Source organism: Lagopus muta, chromosome 6 (assembly GCF_023343835.1).
Source record: "Lagopus muta isolate bLagMut1 chromosome 6, bLagMut1 primary, whole genome shotgun sequence".
Taxonomy (NCBI): domain Eukaryota; kingdom Metazoa; phylum Chordata; class Aves; order Galliformes; family Phasianidae; genus Lagopus; species Lagopus muta.
Genome location: NC_064438.1, coordinates 23,771,538 through 23,787,575, shown reverse-complemented (window position 1 = coordinate 23,787,575; position 16,038 = coordinate 23,771,538). Strand labels below are relative to the sequence as shown.

Below are 16,038 nucleotides of genomic sequence, written 5' to 3'. Positions count from 1 at the left end.
CCCTCCCTCCCTCCCTCCGCCTGCATGGAGAGAGCCACGGAATGGCGGAGCGAGAGAAAGGAGCCGCATCCCCGCCCGCCTCCTCCCCCTTCCTGGGGCTGCATCTCGCCTCGCCCCCCAATTTCAGGTACCGGTCGCTTCCCCCGGGACCCCTGCAGGACTGCCCAGGCCTCAGCACCCCGGGGCTCTGCTCTTCATCCACCGCAGCCCCCCGCGCCCCCAGCCCCGTGCTGCCACTGCGGGCCCCTGCCTCCCGCAGCTCTGCATCCACCCTGTACAGCCTTTTGACACCCCCAAACTCCTATCCCACCCCGCGTGTCCCTTAACCCCCCTCCCCCCCCCCCCCCCACACACACACACACCATGCATCGCTGAACCCCACCTGATCCATTATCCCCTACAATACTGCTTCAGCACCCCCATACATTGCTTCATTCTCCCCCTCTTCCCATGTCGGCCCCATATACCTACCCTCATTTCCCATTCAGCCTCCCACTTTCAGCCCCACACCCCCTTTGTCAACCCCCCCCCCCCCCCCTCCAGTCTCCTCACCTGTCTCGCCACCTCTCCCCAGCACCAAGCTCCATCCCTTTCTCCACCCTCAGGAAAGCCTTTTTCTAGCCTTTTCCTTGAAACCCCCCCCACCCCCCTCCCCTCCCCGATGAAGGAAGCAGCAGCCCCAGGCGAGCAGGGGTGAACGTGCCGGGACCCATCCTCACCGCAACACCCAGCGGTCTGGGATGCGGGGGGGCTGCCCCTGTGACGCCCGGTGCAGCCTCTCGCGGGGACTTCCGACGGCATGGGCCGGGCCAGGCACGGCCGGAGGTGTCGACCCGCAGAGCCAGGGGGGGTCGGGCCTGCTGGTGGCCTCCCGCTAGTGGCTGTGGGATGGGAAGCGTTCGGCGGTTAAAGGAGCACGGTGGGCAAGGGAGCCTTGCTTGCCGCCTTGGGCAGGCCAGGTGCTTCTGGGGCCGTAACATCTTCAGCCATTGCTCTCCGCTCGGCTCCAGCATCCCGGGGTGCTGAGGTGGTGCTGCTCGTGTGAGTGTGGTCGGTGCAGGATGGTTACGTGGTGACATGTTGGAGGTAGGAATGAGGGGAGGCTTCACACCTGGGGCTGCAGCTGGACGCCAGCTGTGGGTGATTCTCAGCCCGCCAGCCCTGTAGGTCTATAGATTGGTGGCCGGATGCTGTCGAGCTGTGTCGGGTTCTGTCCATTTCCCTCAGCTCTCTGCCCCCAGGTCCCCTCACTGGGCGCTCATACGGCCGCCTGTGATTGCTGCGCTGCCTGCCCGAGCCGCTGGGCGCTGCTGCAACATGGCTGGGAGAGCTGCACGCCCAGCAGCTGCACACTGCGTGGGGAACGGCTGCCGCCGGGCTAGAAAGGGGATGGGGGTTGAGGGCGTTGGGCCGGCTCCGTGTGCAGCACCATCCCCAGGGATTCTGCTCACCCAGGGCACTGCATTGTGCAGGAGGTGACGTGGCGACTTGAACAGCGAGAGGATGTGGCGAGCAGGTGATGGCACTGAGGCTGGGGGGGCCTGCAGGCCGCGGGGCCGGTGGCTTTGGTGTTGGCTTGTTGGTGGGTACTGTGGGGAGAGCTGCAGGCACAGGGTCTCTGGAGGCAGCTGCCCACTGCTGCAATGGCGTTTTAGGAGCTAAAAACAAAAGCAGTTGTCTCTCCCATCCTCTGCATCATCCTCCAAAAGCCTCATGCTCAGGGTTGTGCCTGGATGGCAAGGTGGCACAGCCAGGACTGCTCCACTGCACCTGTGGCTGAGGAGCCTGTGTGGGGGCAATGGACTGGGTGCTGAGGTGATGGCTGATCGTCCTGGCAACAGTGTGGTGAACGATGAGGTGAAGGGCTGTGTGTTGAGGCAATGGTGGGCTGGGTATTGAGGTGACGTGCTGGATGTCGAGGTGGATGACCCTGATTTTTGTGATGGGATACCGAAGGTTGGTGTGGATCTGACAGACCTTGACAGCCAGGCTCACTAGGCCCCCTCCACACTGTGCTGCCCTGACCAAGTGCCAGCTCTGAGCCCGCACCCAGCTGAGCCTGGCCCCATCTCCTTGCCCTATTCTCCCATCCTTTGCTCACCCCAAAGCCCCTCCTGCTCCCCAGCTCGCCCACTGGCTCCCTCCCGCAACAGGCTGCTCACAGAAGATGCTGTGGGCGTGCGCAGCTCCTCCTCCTCCTCCTTTGTGGGGCCTGCTGTAGAGCAAGCTGGCTGAAGCTGGGAGGCAGACTGGAGAGCTGAGTGCCTCGAGGGCAGCAGCCGGGGAGTGATACAGTAAATGCCCCCTCCCTTTGTGTTGCTACAGTTACAGTCACACTGCTCCTGCAGCCAAACCTGCAGCCAGAGCTGCTCAGGCACTGGCCATTATCAGCTGGTAGACCAGGGTTGTCACAGGTGTTTGAGAGCAGATAGGATGCATCTTCAGGAGGATCTTTGTGACCACAGTTCCCTGTCAGTCCCACTCAGGGCTTTGCGGGCTGTGATAGAGCTGATGAGAGTGAGAGCTGCTTTGTGTTGCTGGTGTTTTCAGCCTCTTTCAGGGGCAGGAGAGAAAGGCAGGGGTGTTCCCCATGGAGGGCGATGAAGGAGAGTCTTCATCACCTCCTTTAGGAAGTTCTGGAGCATCCCTGTTAGATGAGGAAAGGGCAGAGTAACACAGAGACAGAGATTTTTTTTTTTTTTAATTAACTCCAATGAGCCAGGAAGATTTGAACAGAGCAGCTGCCCCTGATATGGGAGATGGAGTCCAGGGTGGCACTATATGAGAGCTGAGAGGCACTGAATTCAGCACAGTGAGTAAAACCCACCAGCAGCACCTCACCAAGGTGAGGACCGACTCTTTCCTCCACTTGGTGCAGCAAGGGCAGGAGAAGGAGTGGGTAGAAGGGGCACCAGCTCTGGGTAACCAGATGCCTGCTGCGGGTGTGGGGACCGGCTGCTGGAGCACTCCTAGGAGCCGGGCTGGCTGACAGGCAGAGGCAGTCAGCATCGCCAGCAGAGAGCAGGGATTTGGCATCAGCTCAGCTGGGAGGTTATTTTTTATTTTTTTTCCCCCTCCAGGACAGCTGATTCCATCTATTTTTAATGAGCTTGCCCAGGTTGCGCAGTGAGGAGACAGAGCAGCGCCAGCAGCCATAGACTGCGCTGGGGCAGCGGGCACCTGGCGCTCGTCCTCTCCTCACTACGGGCTAAGGACTGCCTCAGGGTGGGAGCGTGCCCCCCGGGGAAGGGTCCTCCTCAATGCAGCTGCCCCTGAGCATGGAGTCGAGCACGGAGGAGGAGAGCTGGCTGGAAGACCACTGGGAGAAATGGTAGGGGACCGGCAGGTCTGGGGTGAGGGCTGTCCCCCGGCTGCGTGGGAATGAGGGACAGCCTCTTGTTTGTCGGCGCATCGCCCTCTGCACCAAGCGGTGCCATGGGGCAGCAGCAAATTCAGCATTGAGTGCAGCTCAAAATTTTCCCGGCTGCTCAGGAGCTGTGGGCATGGAAATGTGCAGGATTTGTTAGCAGGGCATGAGGAGGGAGCTGCAGCATGCAGCGTGGGATAAAAGGGCTGCGCGTGGGGGTCCTTTCTGCCTGTGGGTGCAGGCAGGGATGGTGCTGGCTGCCTACACAGCATCTCCCCATATCCAAGCCAGGGGTGTGCCCTGTGCCGGGACCCATGGTGGGAAGAGGTAATGAGCGGTTGGTAATGACACCGGTGACCCAAGTAACTGGAGAAGAAATCGATTTGTGCATTGAAGGCTGTGCTGAGAGCCTCCTGCTCTGCGTCTCTGCAGGCAGCAGCGGTGGGGGATGAGGGACCCTCTTAGCATGGCATCTCTGCATCTCTTAGGGACACCTCCACCCTTCACAGCCCTTCAGGGGAGCTGCCATGGCTGGCAGAAGACTCTTTGGCTGGTCTGTTGTGTTTTCCTTCCTGGAACAAGCACGAGGAGCATTGCAGTAGTATGATGTAGAAATGTTTTAATGCACAGGAGCCAGGAGCTCCCTGGGGATGCAAGTGAGCACGTGAGGAGCAGGGCAGTCAGCACATTTGCAGCCACTAAAAGGAAATCTCTGCAAACTTTCCAAGGGGACATGAAGAGGCTGTAAGGGAGCCTTCAGAGGCTCATCGGGGTGCTGAGCAGCACCAATGGCTGCAGGGATGTTGCAGCCACCCCAGAGAGGGAATAATGGCACAGAGGGATCTCACTGCTCTACTTTCCCCTGTACAGTACAGGGGAGCACGTTGCTGGGGCAACTCTTGAACCCGCTTGTGAGGATCCACTCTCTGCTTCTTCCGCAGCCAGTGGGCAGGTGCATGCAAAGGCTGTGGATCTCAATGCAATCTCGTGTCCTGGGGTGTCCATGTTCCAGCTGTACCTTGGCATCCCCTAGCTCTCCTCTCCAGAAGCATCCCTTTTCCTGGTCCTTTTTCCCTGTAAAGACCCAGAGAGCCCCTCCTGGGGATCTTGGTGCTGCTCCTTGCCTGCATCCTGCCCCCTATGTGCTGTGTGTGACAATGGTCTCTGCTCCCTCCAGGCTTACCCACGACATCAGCCTTGAGGAGTTTGAGGATGAAGACCTCTCTGAGATCACTGATGAGTGTGGCATCAGCCTGCACTGCAAGGACAGCTTGGCCACCCGGGTAAGTGCATGTGCTGGGGGCGGGGACGAAATGAGGTTCTGTGTTGTGCTGTTGAGTTTCATGCTGGTAGTGAGCAGGGAGGTGTGATGAGACCCATTCTTGGGGAGGCACTGGTGGGCTTCTGCAACCTCTCATATGGGATCTTTCTGGGGCAGGGAGAGGCTGGTGCTGGAGGAGAACTCTGTGATCTGCCAGGTCTGTTAGGACAGGGGCTGCAACCGTTCCCTGGAATGAGGGTAAGAAAAATGTGCTGTGTTGCCCATTTACAACAGAATCCTTCTGTTGTGGGGTTTGTCGAGGAGTTTCTGTACTGCAAACCAGGGCCCTGTGCCATGGCAGGGGTGGTTGGGGCACGGGCACTGAGCCCTGTGCCTTGCCCAGCACCCACTGTAGGGCACTCTGCGTCTGCTGGTTGCAGGGATGCAGCGAGCTGATCCTAAACACAGGAGCCTACATGCTCAGAAAACAGCTGCTAAAAATACATACAAAAGGCTTACATGAGGTATGAAGGATTGCCTGAGGAGCAGAACTGGAAGCAGTGGCAGTGAGAGGGCTCTTCAGTGTGAAATATAGGTGGGGAGAGCCAGGTGCTCTCAGAGCTGGAGAGGATGAGTCTCACGAGATGAGAGCCTGATGTAGGTGGTTGCAGGAAGTGGCCATGCTTAGGGGAGGTTTTGGACGGGTTTGGCTCCATGCGCTGTGCAGAGCCTGGGAAAGTGGGAATAACCCCAGCATGGGATTGCTGACTGCATCCTGTAGGAACATGGCCTTTGCTAAGGGCAGGAACTAACCTGAATATTCAGTGAGAGGTCCCACTGTAATTCCCCTGCAAACAAGGCAGGGCTGGAGAAGGCGGCTGCTGGATGTGGACAGGCAGGCAGAGAGGCCCAGCAGCAAAACACCCTCTCAGAAGACAGTACCTCAACAGAGAATTTGGGGTGGTTTTTTTTTTTTGTTGTTGGTTGGTTTTTTTTTTTTTTGATCCTGGAAAAACAATGATGACTTCATCATGGGCTATTTTAGCAGATCTCCAGAAATAGAGGCTCCAACACCCAGCCTGCAAGGCGCGGCTGGCTCCTCCAAGGCGGGTGCAGCGAGCGAGGTTGTGAAGCACAAATGCAAGGCCTTGGCTTTGGGTTTGGCCTCGGCTTTGGGTTTGGCCTCGTTCCGTTTATCTTGAAGTGCAGGGCACCTTATGTCTGATTGCTGCAAGGCAGGATAGTAGGCTGCCCATCACTAGGGCTCATCATGCTCTTTGTGTTCTGTGAAACTGTTTGATGTGGGAATGAAAAATGGAAAAAATAGAGTAAAATAACCTTTTTAGGAATGTTAAGAGAAGAGCTGAAGGAAAAAGAGCTGGGATATGTCTGTACTAAACCTTCACGTTCTGGGCCTGTGCTGGATGCACAAAAAGTCTTCAACCAGCCATAGGAAGAACAAATCCCTTTGGTTTTACATCAGAGTAAGGCTCCTGGAAGTGCCAAGCTTCCCCCTATCACCATCCCTGCCTCGGTGCAGCCTGCACCAGCTGCAGCCGCCTGACCCGGAGGCTGATGGCAGCAGTGTGGTGGCTTGGTGCCAGCAGCCTGGTTGCTCTGGGATCCCACTGCATGAAGCAGAGACACAGCAGCACGGTGGCTGCTTGCTCAGGGTGCTTTTAAACAACCTCCTTTATCCCTGCGTCTCCTTCCTAGCACCTTCAGAGCACCTTTCCTTCGGAGAGAAACAAGTGGCATCCATCCATGCCCAGGGTTGCAGCACCACCTGTTGTGCTACAGCCCATTAAACACGTCCCAAAAGCGGTTGTAGTTTCCTCTTAGCTATGGAATCCTGAATGGAGCATCGCTCCTAGGATGTACATTGTTCAAACTGTTTTGCTGTTCTGCATCCTTCTGGGACATTCCTCTTCTGAGTTTTCCCAGTGATTTGGGATCACGCTAGCAGGCTGGGCTGGCTGGCAGCAGCTGCCTTGCAGATGCCCACCTTAGCTAGGTACCACGGAGCCAGCCGGGATTTCCCCCCTTCCTTTTCCTATGCCTCTGTTTCCCTGCTAAAGCGCTGCGGGGCTCGTAGTGTCCCAGAACGGGCACGTCGGTGGGGATGGCTTGGAGGGGGAGTGTGCGGGGAGCCGCGGGGAGCATCCCTGCGCCTTTAAAAGGCTGCGACCGGCCGCCCCGTCCCGCCCCGCCTGCTGACCGCGCCGCTGATCCCGGCAGGGCCGCGTGAGCCGGTCGGGCGGCGCGGCGCGGGCTGCGGGCGGCGGGGAGGGAGGCCGACTGCAGGCCGAGATGCTGCAGCTCGACCTGATCGACGCCGCCGGGGACGCGCCGGCCGAGGAGCAGACGGCGCCCGCGCCCCTGCAAAAGGAGCCGCCGCCCGCCAGCACCGACAGCTACCGGCCCAAGCGCCCCACCACGCTCAACCTCTTCCCGCAGGTGCCTCGCAGCCAGGTGAGCGCCGGCCCGGGGGGCTCTCCCGGCACCGGGGGCTTCTGGCGGGGATGGGTCCGCGATCGGGGGCGTGAGGGATGCGGGGAGAGATACGCTCGTTCCCTGCTGAGCAGAGTCCCCCGAGCGTGGGGAGGCTCAAAAGTGGACTTCCCCCGAGCCCGTGGGGCCAGAGTAAGGCGGCTGGGAGCGGGGAAGGGACCTTAGTGGGGACAGGGAGCTAATGAGGCGTGGCGTCCTGAACGCGTGAATGAGCCATCCGTCCCAGCACCGCGTCCCAGATCAAGGGCTGGCAGCGCCGCGACTGCAGCCTGGGACGGGCCGGTGACGCAGCCCTGTGTGCTCGGCGCTGGGACTGGGGTTCCGCTCCTGGGCGGCTACACCCGGCAAGGGGGGCATCAGCGTCAGCGCCCAGTGCAAAATCGCAGCGACAATCACCTTGCCCGAAACAGTGGTCAGGAGAACGGGGCTTCGTCTTGATCACTCTCAGGGCTTGCAGGAGGTTTTGGATGGAGCCTTTTCCCAGATGCAGCAGTGGGGCTGTCCCCAGGAGGGTTACACCAGAGTGCCGTGCACTCCGAGCCTCTGAGCTGGAGTCCCTTTGCCCCATCTCTTCTGCAAACCTTGCAGACCTACGCAAGGTGTGCTGTGCACAGGGCTATTTTTGCCTTCCTCCTGCCTTCAGCAGTGGCTTCTATTGCCACGTAGGAGGATTTTCGTAGTGGTGACGTGCAGCTGAGGGGCTTGAAGCTAGAGGCAGGTGTCCCTGCCGGTGACAGATGGGGCGTAGTCGGAGCTGGGTATCACCAGCCTGAAACCTGCAGCTGATGCCAGCTCTGCCTGAGGCCATGGGTGGGAGGAGGAGGAGGAGGGCAGGGAGCCAGGACAATGGCTGCAGGACAGCTGGCACCGGGGACAAAGGCAGCAGGGATGGAGGGGAGGGAGAGGGGGAGGGGGGAAAGCCTGCTGGAGCATAATGGACAAGGGGACAGCAGGCAGCCTTGTCCCACCCTGCGCAGGGACCCCGAGGAGCCGGTGGCACGTGGGAGCCACATCCAGCTGGGGGGACGGGGACAGCAAAGGCCCCCCCCGGGCAGCTGGTCCCAACCAGCGTCCAGACCTGCGGAGAGGTATTTTTGGGGTGTTTGGGTTGTGTAGATGGTGGGCTGGGGAGGGGGAGATGATGGTGCCCTTGTAGGGGATGGTGGAGACTGTGGGCACACTGGGAGCCATGGGCATGGGCTGTGCTGATGACCTTGAGGACAGGAGCTTTTCCACACAGGGTCTGATAAGGCTGGCAGCAGGAACGCAAAGTCCCTGTGCTCCAGGACAGGACAGGGAATCCCATGAATCTTAGTGGGCTTTAAGGCAGAGGATTGCTTCATGTTGATTGGAAGAGCAGGGCAGCTCCTGTGCTGCTTTTGATGGCTGTAGGAGAAAACCCCAAGAATCCCAAGCTTGGTGCTTGAGCAAAAACTAGCAGCGCAGACAATGTGACTGCTGCAGAGAGACTAAGACCCATGCTGTCCCCAGAACCATCTGCAAAGTCTGGGAGCAAAACGTGCCCTGGCTGCACATGAGGATGGTCACAGTGACCCTGAAGAAGCTCTTGGGCGGTCCCAGGCATTGCCCAGGGGCCATGATGGCTCTGGCTGCTGCCCATGCTATGGGGCGGGCAGGGACAGGCGCCACGTGCTGTTTACTGCACGGGTGACAAGGCGGCTTTGTTCTCCTCCTCAGGACACCCTGAATAACAACTCTCTGGGGAAAAAGCACAGTTGGCAAGAGCGGGTGTCCCGGTCATCGTCCCCTCTGAAGACGGGTGAGTTGTCTGAGAGCAGATGCTTGCATTCCTTGGTACTTCCTAGGAGTCGATCCCTGTCCCAGGGCCTGGAGCAAACCTTGCTGAAACAGAAGGTTGGGAAAATGTCCCCAGTGGGCACGTGTCCAGCTTGAGTCTGGGGTGTCCCTATCAGTGGGAACACCAACACTGCTCTTCTCCTCACAGGTGAGCAGACCCCTCCCCATGACCACGTTTGCCTGAGTGATGAGGTCAATCACCAGAACAGCACAACCTCCACCAAAGACCGGGGCACATCCACAGAAAGCCCGTGCCGGCGCACGGCAGCCACTCAGATGGCACCTGCCTGTGTTGCCTCATCCCGGCCCCCCGAGAAGCACCAGGCTGCCAGCCGACCCCCACCCCACGGTGCCAGCGTGGTGGTGGTGACGTCGAGGGCCCCCGAGGCCCACCGGGACCGCATCCGCTACCAGACAGACGTGAGGCTGGAGGCCACTGAGGAGATCTACTTGACACCCGTGCAGAAGAACTCGGACCCGCTGGAGACCGAAAAGCCGTTCTTGTCACAGTCCAGTGAGAACCGCATGTCTATCAGCTCTGACATCGACACCTCCAGCTACTCAGCCCTGGCTGGGAAAACCAACCCCTCCATCAGTGAGGAGGATGAGGTGCTGGACTACATGTCCTCTCCTGACAAGACGAGCCTGCCCCGGGCTTCCTGCGGTGGTGGGAGCAGTGGCTACCGGCCAGGCCATGGCCTTCAGAGAGCATCCGTCAGCTCGGACACCAGCGCCCTCTCCTACGACTCGGTCAAGTACACGCTGGTGGTGGATGAGAACGTGCAGCTGGAGCTGGTCAGCCTCAAGCAGTGCTACTCGGGCTACAGTGACGAGAGTGACTCGGCTACCGTCTATGACAACTGCGTCTCCTCACCCTATGAGTCAGCCATCGGCGAGGAGTATGAGGAGGATGCTCTGAAGCGCAACTCGGTCTGCCTCTCAGAGGACTCCACCCCTGAGGCAGACATCCACTTCTCCAAGAAGTTCCTCAACGTCTTCATGAGTGGCCGGGCACGCTCCTCCAGTGAGTGCTGGGCCGGGGGAGGATGTGGGCTGGGGGTTGTGTCCCCAGGCAGCCTTGCTTAGCCCTGGTACCAGCTTGCCCAGCCCAGGGTGCCCTGCAGGGCCTCCCATGAGATGGAGAAGCTTCAGCAGGCGCTGGTCCTACAGCCTGCGACCTCTTCCCTTGTGATTAGGGAGGGGTCGGCTGGAAAAGCTTTGTGAGCTTTAGGCAGGGGTAGCTGGAGTTGTCAAGCTGTTGGTTTTTTTTGTCTAGTGTGAGGTACGGCCAAGACAACGCAACCTTAGCTAAGGCCACGAGGCCTGAGCTGAGGGTCTTGTCCTTCCCTGTGTGTGGTGCTGACCCCTCAAAGCTGCAGCATGCCCCTCTACCTTCCTCCCCAGGTGCTGAGTCCTTTGGGTTGTTCTCTTGCATGATCAATGGTGAGGAGCAGGAACAGACCCACCGTGCTGTTTTCAGGTGAGTGCAGGGCACAAGCAGTGTCCTCTGGTCCTACCCAAACCATGTAGTTTCTAGCATGGGAAGCCTGTGAACTAAACCACAGTCCTTAGGCTGGTAGTAGGCCCAGCAGGAGCCAGGCAGTGGTTGGGCAACATCTTCCCAAGGGTGAGAGACCTCCCAGGGCACCCAGGAGCCACACTGGGAGCCACATGGGGGATGCCATAGGGGAAACCTCGCATTAGTGCCAGGTACTGTCTCCTTTTGAGCCTGAACCCACTCAGGTCTCTATTTAGCACATCAGATCTTAGCTCCTTCCACCTGCTCCCCAGCTGCGCCGGCCACAGGCCTTGCACTGCCCTTGCTCCAGAGGTGTGTCAGTGAGCATGCCACCAGAGCTGCCAGCCAGCACAGTGCTAGTGACTCCCTGCCTAGGTTTGTGCCTCGCCACGCGGACGAGCTGGAGCTGGAGGTGGATGACCCTTTGCTGGTGGAGGTGCAGGCAGAAGATTATTGGTACGAGGCCTACAACATGCGGACAGGGGATCGGGGCATTTTTCCTGCCTACTACGCTATCGAAGTCACCAAAGACCCAGACCATATAACAGGTACCAAGCCTCCGTACTGCTTATGTCCCTGATCTCCTGCCCACGTCCTCACCACGGAACAGGGGGTGGAAGGAGGACACTAGGCAAGGAATGACGTGGCCGTGGGCAGCTCCGGCCAGTAGTGGTCAGAGCTTGCACCCATTGCCGGATGGGGAATGGTGCAGGTTTGCACCATGGAAACATGGAGATGGCCAACAGAGGTGATCCTTGCCATATGCTCTGTCTTCTAGCTCTGGCCAAGAGCAACGACTGGGTGGACCAGTTTCGAGTGAAGTTCCTCGGCTCGGTGCAGGTTCCCTATCACAAAGGCAATGATGTACTGTGCGCGGCCATGCAGAAGGTAGTGTCCCACTGCGGGCTGAGCCTGCCTAGGAGCAGGGAGGAGATGGGAAGGGGTGGGCCATCTTCACATGCTGCCTGTGAGTGCCAGTGATTTATGTCTGTGTCTCCCTTCCCAGATTGCCACCACGCGCCGCCTCACTGTGCACTTTAACCCACCCTCCAGCTGTGTTTTGGAGATCAGCGTGCGTGGGGTCAAGATAGCTGTGAAAGCTGATGACTCCAAGGAGCACAGCAAGGTAGTGCCCTGCTCACCTCATCCCTTCTACTGTTGCTACTCTGAGCTTGCTGGTGCCCCCATGCATGTTCACATAGAAATTAAGGGCTTTCATCCCATGTGCTCTTTGTTCCTCTAGAAATACCATCCAAAGGGTTGTAGGTCCTCCATTGAGGTCCCTGAAGCCTAGTGAGATCCCAGCATTGGGCTATACATCAGAATGGTGCCCTCACAGATGCCAGGCATGTTGCTGTGCTAGGATGCTTTGAGCTGAGCTGCACCCCTAATCCGTCAGCTGTTCCTAAACCTTTCTGCTGCTATTTAGAGTGGTGTCCTCCAGATCTTCCCTGTAATCTCTTTAGCTGGGCATTGCAAGCTGCTGATTAGTGGTCTCCATAAGAAGCCTAACAGAGCACAGCAAGATGCTGGGCAGAGGCGAGTGAACCTTCCCAGCAAGCTTTTGGAAACCTCCCCTGTGGGTGGGGTACGGGAGCGTGGCTGTGGGTACTGTTTGGAGAGCTGGGCTCAGCCTGAGCACCTATTTCTAAAGCTGGAGTCCAACTGTCCCACAGAACTGCTGAGGAAGAAAGCTTTGACTGTTCTTTTATCTGTTCCCCAGGTAAACAAGTGTAGCCATTTTTTCCAGCTGAAGAACATTTCCTTTTGTGGATACCATCCAAAGAACAACAAGTGAGTAGCAGGAAGATGGGGCAGCTATCAGTGCTTTAACACATGGAGGCATCACTGCTTTCTTGCTCCCAGCATCATCATCCCACAGCTTCATGTGAGGAGCAGCCTTTGGGTGGGAATTACATCCCTGATATGGGCCTGGGAAGTGTTCACTGCTGGGGTTTGAATCCCAAACCCCTTTGCCAAGGGCAGGCACAGGTATTTATTTCTGCCTGTCTGCCAATCCAATCTCACTTGCTCTGTTCACCCTCAGATATTTTGGGTTCATTACCAAGCATCCTGCTGACCACAGATTTGCCTGCCACGTCTTTGTCTCAGAGGAGTCCACGAAGCCTCTGGCGGAGTCTGTAGGGTAAGTCCTGGGGTGGGAGGAAGGTGCTCCCTCCTGAGGGACAGGAGGAACGAGAACCTGGCACCTCTTCCCTACAGCGAGAGGCTCAGGGATAGAGCCAGAGCTGACGCTGCTATGGGCAGCATATTCCTGACAGTGCTGGAACAAGTCCCAGTGCAAAGCTTTGCAGGCAGATGGCTGAAACCCAGGGGCTGTGTGGAAGCTCAGAGCTGAGATGGAGGCCTTGTTCCAGCAGCACCTCTGGGCACTAATGCATGAGGCTCCCAGAGCTGGATCTGGGTTTGACTTGACAGCAGGATGGAGCAAGGGCGAGAAGGGAAGCAAAATGGGCTCTGTAAATGCTATGGGGAGGGTACAGCTGAGGTTTGCTCCATGCTGTGTTGCAGGAGGGCTTTTCAGCAATTCTACAAGGAGTATGTGGAGTACACGTGCCCCACGGAAGACATCTACCTGGAGTAGGGGCTGGCATAGGCACCTGCTGCACAGCCAGGGCTGCAGTCTCGCCTCTTCTGCGTCGTGCATGGACAAGAGCTGCTTTGAGATTGGAAGAGGGCCCTGAGAGCTGTTCCCTGGACCCTGTGCTGCCTCTTTTCATGGCTCCCCTTCCTCAGGCTGGGGGTGATGGGAGGGGGGAGGGCTGGACAAATCGTGTTTATCGTACAAAATACTTAGTTTATTCTATTTGAGAAGTGCCCACTGGCTGCCCAGTCTGTGATTGCTGGAGGGGTTGGCATTCTCCAGCCCTTCAATGATGCAAGCTGGGGTGAAAACATCTCCTCGCTGTGACCATGGCTCAGTTTCCCGTCACATCCCTCAGGGGTGACTTCTAATGCACTGGTGGAGTCAGACTCTTGCAGGATGAAGACACAGAAGCTACAGCCAACAAGAACTGTATGATGGCTCCTGCCAGGGCAGAGACCATCATTTCTCTGCCTGGCCCCGGGGACGAGGCTGCTGGACAGGAAGGATAGAGCCCAGCATCTCCTCTTTGACTGCCAGAGAAAGGATGAATGAGCTGAGACAGCTCACCCCTGCCTCTGCCCCCATCCCTCCTCTCTTGTATCCATGCCCTGGGGAAAGGAAGATTTCCTCCTACCTCTCTGCAGTGACCACACCATGGGGAAGGGAGCATTTCTCTGTCCTTGTCCCCCTCTATCCCCTCCAGCTGCAGGTGGCAGAGGCAGGACAGGGCTGAGCTTCCCTACTGCGGTGGTTCTCAGCCCTGTGCAGACTGGGGTGCCTGCCAGAGCAGGGAAGGGCTAATGCCTGCAGGGAGCCGTACACATCTCCAGGGAGATACAAAAGCTCTCCTGCTCCCTGCCAGCGGTCTCTGTGCTTCAGCTGGATCTGCTGTGATGGCAACTATTAAATATGATGGTTCATGGAGCAGGGCTGCAGTGCTGTTTGTGTTGGGTGCATTTGGGCCCTGGCTTGTTCCTTCCCTTGGGGAGCCCAAAAGGAGATGGAGTTTCTCAGGTTAGCAAACCTTGGAGGTCAGAGACTACCGTAAGATCTTCATGTAACTTAATTCTTGTTTTTCCATTTACAGTGCCAGGAGGACTCTGGCTAAAGCTTCCCTGTATTTGCCATTAGGTTGTTGAAGACAGCAATAATATCCCTTCTCAGCCTTCTCTTTTTCAGGCTGAGAAACCCCAGCTCCTCCAGCTTCTCCTATCCTGTAGTGTGGCTGGAGAGCCCTTGTTCCTGCACCCCACACCTACCTGAGTGCCCTGCTGTCCCTCACAGCTGGGCATCATAGTAGTACTCCAAGTCAAGCTCATCACGTTTGGTTTTGCCAGCCCTCTGCAGTCCTGCTGGCTGTTCCCGGGGTGTTATGGTCCTGAAGTGAGGCTGTTTTGGTTTAATGCCATAATCTGTGGGTAGATAGTGGGGTGAGGGCTCAGGAGCTGTCTGTGTCATCACTGGACAAATGAGCACATGGGAGGGAATTTAAGGGAAGAGCTGTACCATCCACCAAGCCAAAGTGCTGCTGTGGGAGTTCTAAGGGGGCAGAGAAGTCTTCAGGGACAAAATAGCTGCAGAAGAAAACCAGAGGTGGGAATGAGCCCGAAGCTCTCCAGAACTTGCCCCCATCAACATTACAAGCCCAAGCCTGGTCCAGGAGCACTGGTTACAGAAGAAGGAGCATCCAGCCCCTGTGGCACCACTGCAGGTACTGGGGCAGGGAAGAGGTGGGGGAGTCATCACCTTTGGCGCAGGGGCAGAGGGAGCACAGCCCCCAGTAGCACAGTGAGCAGCAAGAGCCAGCACTGCATGCTGAGCTCTGGTACCCACCACTGTCACATTCTGCACTGAGGTCACAGAGGAACCACCAGGTAGCCCAAGAACTTTTCCTCTCCTGTACTTAGAATCATAGAATGGTTTGGGTTGGAAGGGACCTTTAAGATCATGTAGTGCCACCCCCCCCCTCCAGTAGGCAGGGACACCTCCCTCTAGACCAGGTTGCTCAAAGCCCCATCCAGCCTGGCCTTGAATGCTTCCAGGGAGGTGGCATCCACAACTTCACGGGGCAACCTGTTCCACTGTTTCACCACCCTCACAGTAAAGAATTTCTTTTTTGGTTCTCTTCTTTCTAGGCTTTATCTTCTTGCACTCCCTCCTTTTCAAATTCCCAAATGAATGGAGCACAGTTCACTCAGTTCATGACTTTCATTTTGCCATGTGGTGGTAACACAGATGCCATGCAGTGCCAAGCCCTAGGTCCCCTTACTACTATGGCCTAGTAAGGGGATGCACCTCACCTTAGCAACCAAACTGGGGTAGGGGAAGAGGGCTGTGACTCCTGTATCCTGGGAGGCCCCTGAGGATGGTTTAGGTAGGACTGCTGTCACTCACATGGCCAATTCACCATTGGTCAGAACCAGGTGGCACCACTGGCAGGTTTCTGGCTCCCAGAGTTGGGTGCAAAGGTGAGCTGCTGCTCTCTGGGCAGCCCAGTGCCAGGGGCTGGCTACACCCTGTTCTGGGTCACTAGCTAAACTGATGTCTTACATGAGCAGAGGTGATAATGAATATGGCCATAGCTGTCCAAACCTCAGCTAGACCCTTTATTAAATGCTGCACAGCAGTATTTGCTCAATCCTTCAGTTCTCTTCTCTGCCCTTGGCCAAGTCCCTAAGCACCGGATGGCAGCCATTCTGCAATCCTATTTAGTATGCATAGGGTACTAGAAAGCAGCCTACAAACTGCAGCTCTCCTAGCCTCAAGATGAACCCCAGGAAACTTGGGACTGAACCAGGCAGGCACCTGGAGTTACAGACACAGCCATCAGCTAAGCAACATGCAGGGCTCTGCCCAATTAGGCCAGAGCAAAAGGCTTCTAAAGGACGATACAGAAATGGGACCAGCATATCCCAGGCTAGACAACTGCAAAAACTGCTCTTCCTGATAGAGAG

General features: G+C 57.5%; 2 protein-coding genes across 6 annotated transcripts; one reads left to right on the top strand and one right to left on the bottom strand.

The window, feature by feature from the left end:
* Window positions 1-18: 18 nt before the first annotated feature.
* On the top strand, window positions 19-14,008 carry MAPK8IP1 (mitogen-activated protein kinase 8 interacting protein 1). Of its 5 annotated transcripts, none has more exons than XM_048949890.1 (14): window positions 19-127; window positions 4,545-4,650; window positions 4,806-4,886; window positions 6,867-7,100; window positions 8,117-8,227; window positions 8,838-8,919; window positions 9,106-9,981; window positions 10,362-10,437; window positions 10,852-11,024; window positions 11,255-11,364; window positions 11,483-11,602; window positions 12,200-12,270; window positions 12,524-12,622; window positions 13,009-14,008. In XM_048949890.1, exons 1-14 carry the CDS (start codon window positions 42-44, stop codon window positions 13,079-13,081), a joined length of 2,298 nt encoding a protein of 765 aa, XP_048805847.1. In that variant the 5' UTR covers window positions 19-41; the 3' UTR covers window positions 13,082-14,008. The 5 variants fall into 5 exon arrangements, with proteins under 5 accessions (XP_048805847.1, XP_048805850.1, XP_048805851.1 ...); XM_048949891.1 differs by lacking the exon at window positions 19-127 and adding an exon at window positions 2,345-3,331; XM_048949893.1 differs by lacking the exon at window positions 4,806-4,886.
* Window positions 14,009-14,126: 118 nt separating this feature from the next.
* On the bottom strand, window positions 14,127-15,979 carry C6H11orf94 (chromosome 6 C11orf94 homolog). Its single transcript, XM_048949913.1, has 3 exons — window positions 14,831-15,979; window positions 14,591-14,658; window positions 14,127-14,496 (listed from the first exon to the last, which is right to left on the bottom strand). The coding sequence occupies exons 1-3, from the start codon at window positions 14,896-14,898 to the stop codon at window positions 14,363-14,365; spliced, it is 270 nt and encodes an 89-aa protein (XP_048805870.1). The 5' UTR covers window positions 14,899-15,979; the 3' UTR covers window positions 14,127-14,362.
* Between the last annotated feature and the right edge of the window lie 59 nt (window positions 15,980-16,038).

Coding starts and splice junctions, on each gene's coding strand:
- MAPK8IP1 (XM_048949890.1), top strand. CDS start 42: ATGGCGGAGCGAGAGAAAGGAGCCGCATCCCCGCCCGCCTCCTCCCCC. Junction 4,887..6,866: donor AACCGTTCCCTGGAATGAGG/GTAAGAAAAATG, acceptor TGATCCCGGCAG/GGCCGCGTGAGCCGGTCGGG. Junction 9,982..10,361: donor TGGCCGGGCACGCTCCTCCA/GTGAGTGCTGGG, acceptor CTTCCTCCCCAG/GTGCTGAGTCCTTTGGGTTG.
- C6H11orf94 (XM_048949913.1), bottom strand. CDS start 14,898: ATGCAGTGCTGGCTCTTGCTGCTCACTGTGCTACTGGGGGCTGTGCTC. Junction 14,659..14,830: donor CCTCTGCCCCTGCGCCAAAG/GTGATGACTCCC, acceptor TTTCTTCTGCAG/CTATTTTGTCCCTGAAGACT. Junction 14,497..14,590: donor GCACTTTGGCTTGGTGGATG/GTACAGCTCTTC, acceptor ATCTACCCACAG/ATTATGGCATTAAACCAAAA.